The 8,201-nt window shown below is 32.8% G+C and overlaps 1 protein-coding gene across 4 annotated transcripts; it reads left to right on the top strand.

Annotated features, from left to right (window-relative positions):
• The first annotated feature begins 1,117 nt into the window (after positions 1-1,117).
• LOC149957326 (sulfotransferase ssu-1-like) lies at positions 1,118-7,536 on the top strand. 4 transcript variants are annotated; one of them, XM_090164782.1, is made up of 3 exons: positions 1,118-1,136; positions 2,008-2,320; positions 6,862-7,536. In XM_090164782.1, exons 2-3 carry the CDS (start codon positions 2,026-2,028, stop codon positions 7,461-7,463), a joined length of 897 nt encoding a protein of 298 aa, XP_090020908.1. In that variant the 5' UTR covers positions 1,118-1,136; positions 2,008-2,025; the 3' UTR covers positions 7,464-7,536. The 4 variants fall into 4 exon arrangements, with proteins under 4 accessions (XP_090020908.1, XP_090020907.1, XP_090020911.1 ...); XM_090164785.1 differs by lacking the exons at positions 1,118-1,136; positions 2,008-2,320 and adding exons at positions 3,112-3,711; positions 4,334-4,658; XM_090164783.1 differs by lacking the exons at positions 1,118-1,136; positions 2,008-2,320 and adding exons at positions 3,112-3,715; positions 4,334-4,658.
• The last annotated feature ends 665 nt before the right edge of the window (positions 7,537-8,201 follow it).

The following is an 8,201-nucleotide window of genomic DNA, read 5'->3' as shown; positions in this document are numbered from 1 at the left end:
AGTGTGAATTAAAACAAAACATACTACATCATTATTTAGCTATTTAAAAAATGCCACCTTACTTAAATTTAATTTTTTAATCATCCAAAATCACCGCGACTGCGACATTATCTTGAAAATAACGGGCCTAACAAAACAATTTCGAAGAAAACAGCAAAAAAGCTCGCTAAAGTGTTAGTTTGGTCTCATTTAGTTTTTTTCTTCCACGTTCCGCCTACACCTATACCTCAAAGGTAGTTTTCTAAAATTTTATTGGAATCCGAGGCGTGCGTGAGAACTATTGAAACGAATAATAAATTCTACTAGCAGTAGGACAAAATAGAAGTTTCTCCACTGTAGTATAGTTTATAGTGGCTAGTATAAAAACAAGATGAGCAGAGACAGTATAAAGTAGAGTTTACAAACAAATGTAATTATTTTGATAAATATTTATATATCTTTTGAAGTTAGATCGATCTCGCATTCTAGTTTTTTGCAGGTTATTCTACGGAAACTACTCTACAAGACAGCGTTGCAAAGTATTGCTACAACTTGCGATATTTTGGAAAATCGCCTTTTGAAAAAGCCTTATTTTGGTTAAAATTGTACCTTTGAGTGCTTATTAAAGAGCTTCTGTTCGACCAAATTTATTGAAATTTTAAATTTACGTTCAACTTAAGTCTATACATTCAATGAAAAAAGTAATTTACCGAAATTCTGAGAGGGGAACGTTCGGCCCGCTGGTGGTAGTTACAAGAATATAAGTTATATATTCGTATAGAGCTAATGAATCTGATCAAAAATATATACACATTTAAAATTTTTAATTCATATTTAATTTTGTCCCAAAAAAAGTCGATTTCGAAACACTGTGCAACGTCCATACAGGAATGTTTCCGACTAAGCTCACGGTTACCGCGTTAGAAAATCGTACCAGTGAGTATCTTTGGGTTCTTAATCCAGGATCACATAGAATGATAATATAACAATAGGCAAACAATAGACAAAGATAGCGGGATTCATTATTAGTTATATTTAAGTGCGCTAGATGGCGGCACGGTCTCTTTGTTTGTTAATTTTATCTTAAAGCCTTGCATGTACTTTTACACAGCGTTATATGATAGCGATACTTTTATTTTCTCCGGGAGTGCTGCTTGGTAAGGCTTCAATCTGTTTTTTTGCCCGAAAAACTAACAACTTCTTTTAAGAGACTTTTTTCATAATTTAAAAAATAATTTAACACCACTTAGGTACAATTAATTAAAGTAAATTATTAGTGTAACAACTCATCCTTATACAATTAACAGATTTTAAAAACCGATATTTATAAATTTCATTAACCACAATTAATCCGTTTTAATAACCGAACCAATATGAACTGTTTATAACAACTGATCTCATAAGAACTGCTTTTAATAACCTTTAATTGTATAATAATATATTTGAATGACCAATAATTAGTGATTTCAATAACGGAAATTAACAGATTGAATTAGCTGCTAATAACCGATTTTAGTAAGGGATATTTTTAGATTTCCAAAACCGATAATTGAAATCAATAAACGATAAATGATATCAACAACCAACATTAACTGGTATCAAAAAGCGATTCCATATTAACTTATTTCAGTAACTGCTATAAACCGATCTTAATAACTTCAGCAACCGGTAATACCCAATATCAAAAATCGATATGTCTGAATCAATTTTAAAATTGATTAATAACGGATATTTCGAGATTTCAGCAACCGGTAATACCCAATATCGAAAATCGATATGTCTGAATCAATTTTAAAATTGATTAATAACGGATATTTCGAGATTTCAGCAACCGGTAATACCTAATATCAAAAATCGATATGTCTGAATCAATTTTAAAAATGAAAATCTGTATTAAAATGATAATTTTAAAACTACTTTGAAAATAATCTGATATCTGTTTATTCACGGCTAATAGGGTTCAAATAACGGGGACGTTTTTATATCACTTGCCTTTTAAAGAATATTTATTTCGGCTTTTGCTACTAGAGGGCGTTTTAAATCGATATGGCAGACGATGGAACGTATCCCAAATACCACACTGTGGATGGTTTCATCCTGCCTCTAGGATTTAAGGCCGAAAATTTCCGATCGGGTGTGAGATATCAGGCCAAAGACGACGATGTCTTCATCATCACTTTCCCCAAGAACGGAACCACGTGGGTGCAAATGATGGCGTTTCTGATCCACCGTGAGGGCGCCCCACCAGTCAACGGCGATGAGCTTCGAGATAGCAGCCCTTTTTTGGAGCTCGTTGGTTCTGAAAAAGCCGAAAACAGGGTTCTGCCTGGCACCATCAAAGGTACACTTTCATTAGACCTTTTAAACTTATTTTAATTTCAAAACCTAGGTTATATAACTATTTAATTTATTTAATTATTAAATTAAATTTAATTTGTTAAATTTAATTTAATTTAATTTAATTTAATTTAATTTAATTTAATTTAATTTAATTTAATTTAATTTAATTTAATTTAATTTAATTTAATTTAATTTAATTTAATTTAATTTAATTTAATTTAATTTGTTTATTTTATTTATCTATTTATTTATTTATTAAGTTATTTATTTAGTTTATTTATTTAATTAGTTATTTATTTTATTTAATAATTAATTTGTTTATTTTATTTATTTATTTAGTTATTCATTTTATTTTTTTATTTTTTTATATATTTTTGTATTTACTAATTAATTAAATAGTGGAGCTAATTTTTGTTATGGCGATGATAAATGTATATAGGAATTTAATAAAATTACGGAATAGTCATAACGATTTAAAATTTCGTTAACAATTTTTACAATTTAACATCAAGCCATATTACAGGCTTAAGACTCAACGTTTCAAAACTTACAAGGTCTTTTGTCAAATGTGACAAAGGTCAGTAAATATATCATTATATAAAGATATAAATATATAAAGATACAAATATATAAAGATATACATATATAAAGATATAAATATATAAATATATAAATATATAAATATATAAAGATATAAATATATAAAGATATAAATATATAAAGATATAAAGATATAAATATATAAAGATATAAAGATATAAATATATAAAGATATAAATATAAATATATTTATATGAAATATGAAATTTTAAACTTCCCGCGCTGAACGCTAATCGTAATTCCAATACCGGCTTTCATCCCTCAAAGGCAGGAGTCGGCTCTCCTTATCTGCCATTCGTGATTTAACTACCGCAGGAATCAATTAATATTTAGTGATAAGACAGACAGACAGACACACAGAAAACACCGGATACTCTCCTTCCACTTATCACACTATCGTGAAAATTAAAACAATTTCGTTGTTGAAAGGCAGATAACAGAAACCAGAATCTCCAAATGAACTGGCACGGAACTAAATCCAGTATATGATACGATGTACGCGAGTACAAAATACACGTAGATGAAACGAGCTAGATGACGGGAGAAAAACATTCATAGATATTTGTAACCTTGCTCTATTGTCAATAGTTAGACCACCTAAATATTTCTAAACTTTAAATCTCAGGTAGCGTTTAACTATAGCCTACCTTGTTTACCTTCGTTTTACGCCAGTGAGTTAATGGGACACACCTTTTTCGCGTATTGGAGCCACAGAACCGGAACGCAAATTTCAACCGTATATTCGCTTACATTCCACGTAGTTTTGACGCGTATATCGCCTAGTTCTTGGCTGTATGTGAGTATATCATCATGTATTAAATTTTATTCGTTAATACCAAGGCTTAGGATATAACGGAATTTCTTATTATTTTGAAATAGATTAATTTATAATAGTACAAATTTAGCTATTGGGCAGCTTTTTTCGAAAACAAAGTAAAAAGCAATTAAAATGTGACCGTTCAAAAAGACCCTTGAAAGAAATTAAATTAAGCGCTTGTTTTTCGTTTAATTTAAGCTAGCTTGACCATAAATTTTTCAATATTGGTCCTTACTGTTAATGTTTCAGCAATACCTTGTTTATTGGTGTTTTTACAATTCAAAATTCGAACAGATGATATACATGAAGATGGAGGAACATTTCCTGCGTCGGATTTTTAAATTCATATTATATTGAATTTTAAACCTTTTGGCGTTTAATTTTTAACATAAATTTAAATGACACTTTCGAACAAGGTAAATAGTAGAAAAATATAAATATTTCCAATATTTTTATTATGTATTTTTACCCCCAATATGGCCGCCCACTCCAAAATCAACTTTAATTAAAAAACAACAGTTCAACCTTAACTTTTGGCAAAATTTTAGTTTCTATTTTAAAATTAATTTAAAAATCTAAATCCGTTGTAATTCCCAGTAAGAGGCGCTATAGACGCGTCAAATAAAAATGTCGGACGATGGGCGATATCCTAAGTACCAAACAGTAGACGGCTTCATCCTGCCGCCACCCTTCCAAGCGGAGGTTTTCCGGGAGGCCCTCAAATACCAGGCCCAGGATGACGACGTGTTCGTAATAACGTTCCCCAAGAATGGAACCACGTGGGTCCAAATGGTTGTCTATTTGATGCACAGAGACGGGCAACCGCCCAATAGCGGCAAAGACTTGTACGAGTCCAGCCCCTTTATGGAATACGTCGGCAAGGAAAGGACGGAACTGAGGGTGCGCCCGGGGGCCATCAAAGGTATTACTTGCAACGATAATTCAATTGCTTCATTGTTTTTTAAATTCGGCCCTTTACTTTATATTTAATTAAATAAATAAATAATATCCTAATTGCATGAATCATTCAAAAATCCTACAACTAATAATTATCTTTATTGAAAATTTAATATAATAATATTAATTAATTGAAAATGAATTTTCGAAATTTTGCCTGTTTTATTTTAAAGTGTTGGTTGCCTGAAAAGTCGATAGTAATAAAATCGAACGAATGAGAGCTTGTTTTGAAGCCCTAGAAGTTCTTCTTCCGAAAATGTCATTGTCGAAACAAATTTCGAAGCTTAAGTGTACTCATTATTATTATTATTATTACCTTTTCGCTCCCCAAAATCCAGAAATATTTACCGAATTTTTCTCCTCCGTAGCACGAGCAAATCGAATCTGTAGAAGAAATGAATTGGAGGGATTCTGTTTACTTGTACATGTACAAGTTTGCAAACCCGAGACTTTTAATCATAAAATAAGGCTTATCATATAAATTTTTTTTTCGCGCCCGCTTGGCGAGGGACCTTCGGTTTCATATCATTTTTCTACTACGTAGCCTTGTCTTCAATTACTACCGCGTTGGATTTTGTCCTAGGTGTTATAACAACCTGCTTTTAATCCCAGATGTAAAGAAATGTATTACAGACAATTATCCAATGATTCGCTTCGCATTTTCTGACGTCACGTTTGCCGAAAATAATAATAATCAGCTAGGCTAATACCCAAGGCACCACCCTAGGCATCAAGCGACTTTTGAAGCCGTTAATTAAGGTGGCCGGGTTACAATGCGTAGGAGGGTGGTGGCAAGCCCTGCATGCCACGCGATCGAGCCAACAGCTCAGTACACTAACTATTACCGTTAACCTTGACAAGTTTTTATGGAAGGGGAAACCGAAGAACTCGGGGGAAACCCCCTTAAATAATTTTAGAAGTCCGGAAACTCGCCGAAAAACTCGATTTCCACCATTTTGACTTATTTTTATAATAATTCAAAGACCGCTTAACCGATTTTGATGTAATTTTCTGTACTTGCTATAAAATGTTTGCTCTTTCTAATGAATCATTTATTAGCCATAGCTAAAATTTCGTCCAACCAACACTTAAATATCCCATTCTTATGTTGTTAGTTTTAAACATTACTTCAAACATACAAGTATACTAAGTTTAAAATAATTTAATTATGTAATCATCAATTATTTCGATAAATTAATAAAGATATTTTGTTAAACATTTTTTAATAAACGACAATAAAAAGGGTTTTAATTAAATACTTTATATTCTTATATTCATTAATTAAAATAAATCAATTTTATTTAAACCTAAAAAACTGTACTCAAGAGCCCTAAGAGGGTGAATGCGATCTTACGATATTAATCATGGCTAATAGTTCACGGGTCTCTATGAGTAAAAAATGTCTAATAAACATGGGTCCTAAAGTGCTTCGTTTCAGAGATATGGGCTCTCAAGACACTACCCCAAACAACCGGACACAGCCTTAAATCTGGCAAACGATATTCTTCCTTGACCCAAATTGTTTTCATTAAACTATCAATTGTTTTTTTATCCGTGAGGCAAGAAACTTTAATAACAAGTGGCAAAAGTTCATTAATGTCCTTTTAGAAGACCAGGCCATTTTAATTTAGTGATACGATTTTAATTATTTAATTTAAAGATACAAATGTCATAAAAATTCTTAAGAAATAGTTTTAAAATTGTCTAATTCGTTTTATTCTTTTAGAAATCTTATGACATTATATCTTTAATTTTGATAATTAAAATCGTTCGTAACGACAAAATGTTTTTATTTTATTTTGAACCACGTGTCAATAAAATTAAAATGGCTTTGTCTTCAAACTGAATTTAATTCTAAAAGGACATTAATGAACTTTTGCCACTTGTTATTAAAGTTTCTCGCCTCACGGATAAAAAACAATTGATAGTTAATTGAAAACAATTTGGTTCAAGGAAGAATATTGTTTGCCAGATTTAAGGCTGTGTCCGCTTTTTGGGGTAGTTTTTGGGGAGCCCATATCTCTTTAGCACTTTAGGACCAATGTTTAGTACACATTTATTACTCATAGAGACCCCTAGAATGCATATAGAAAGTTTCGGTACTTTTATCCATAACACCCTGTATATATAAATCACTGTTATTTACAAATTTATTTATTTACCAACAGCCCATTTGCCTTACAATTTAACACCTCGATCGAACAAGGCCAAGTACATTTTTGTTCTTCGTAATCCAAAGGACACCGTGGTGTCCTTTTTCCATCATACGAAACTACGTCCTTACGGTTTCCAAAATGGCGACTTTAACACTTATTTCGATATCTTTATGAACGGTGAAAATGACGTAGGCGACTACTTTGATTTCATCCTGTCCTGGTACGAACACCGCAACGACCCGAATGTCCTTTGGGTTTACTACGAGGACATGAAAAAGGACGTCCGTAAAGAAATCGCCCGATTGGCTAACTTCATCGACCCCAAAATTGGACGCAAAATCGCGGACAACCCGGAGATACTAGAACGCATTGTACAAAACTCGAGCTTGCAAGCCATGAAATTTCTGAATAAGGGGTTTCAAAGTCCCTTTAAGCCCGAAGAAGGGGCGGGTGAGCAACCGGAAGAAAATAAGGACTTCGTTCGAAAGGGAATCGTGGGCGATTGGAGGAGTACCTTCTCCGACGACCAGAACGAACGAATGAACCAAAAAATTGATACGAAATTGAAAGGTACTGACATGTACACCTTTTGGAAAGATGGCGGTTATTTGTGAATTTTCAAAAAAAAAATTGCAATATGCTGTAAAATCCACTTGAAATTAAACGATTAAATATTTTGAAATCAAATTTATTTTATGAAATATTTATTGAACAGATCAAAAGTTTATGTATTCTTTTGTTAATGGAACCAATGTATATGAGTTATTTACTACAGATGTTCTGGAGTAGCACGTGGCCATCGGATATAAAACCAGGACTTAGACGGTTCTAAAAGAGATAACTTTGGTTGGGTAGCGGAGAACACGATCACCAGATACGAAGTGTCCGAAAGTCTCGAAGCTAAATATGGGACACATACCCAGTCCGGGTCGCACTGAGCGCTTTAAGCAAAAGGCATCAACCTTAGTTAGCGATAAAGAGCCAAAGTTAAATCTATGCGTGAGTGCGTGTCCTCCTTTACACGAGATCGTCAGTTCTGCGTCCGAGAAGCCTGCAGCAACCACTGCATCTTGACCATATCGTAAAACATTTTATCTTCCATATCATTTATTTTTTTTTCGTAATTGGCGCCTTAGGGCTCTTCTTCCCTTAAAACGACGTTATTATGCTTCGGTTATATCAATGTAATCTATTGCTTACTATGCACATAATGGTGCGCAATGGGTGCGTTTGAATGGCACCATTTTCGTGGTGAATAGCGAATGGGGGGGGGGGGGGGCAAGCTGGGGTTAAACTGGCCGTCCATTGAGTATTTTAGTTAATTCTAAAAAAATAAGATAATATTTTGGACC

The sequence above is a fragment of the Leiobunum rupestre genome, chromosome 2 (genome assembly GCF_980474605.1).
Source record: "Leiobunum rupestre chromosome 2, qqLeiRupe1.1.hap1, whole genome shotgun sequence".
Lineage (NCBI taxonomy): Eukaryota > Metazoa > Arthropoda > Arachnida > Opiliones > Sclerosomatidae > Leiobunum > Leiobunum rupestre.
Note: the sequence above shows the minus strand (reverse complement) of the source record. Positions and strands in the feature narration are given on the sequence as shown.

Excerpts from the sequence above, each read along its gene's own strand:
- LOC149957326 (XM_090164782.1), top strand. The coding sequence starts at position 2,026 with ATGGCAGACGATGGAACGTATCCCAAATACCACACTGTGGATGGTTTC. Across the intron at positions 2,321-6,861 it reads TCTGCCTGGCACCATCAAAG|CCCATTTGCCTTACAATTTA; the intron begins GTACACTTTCAT and ends ATTTACCAACAG.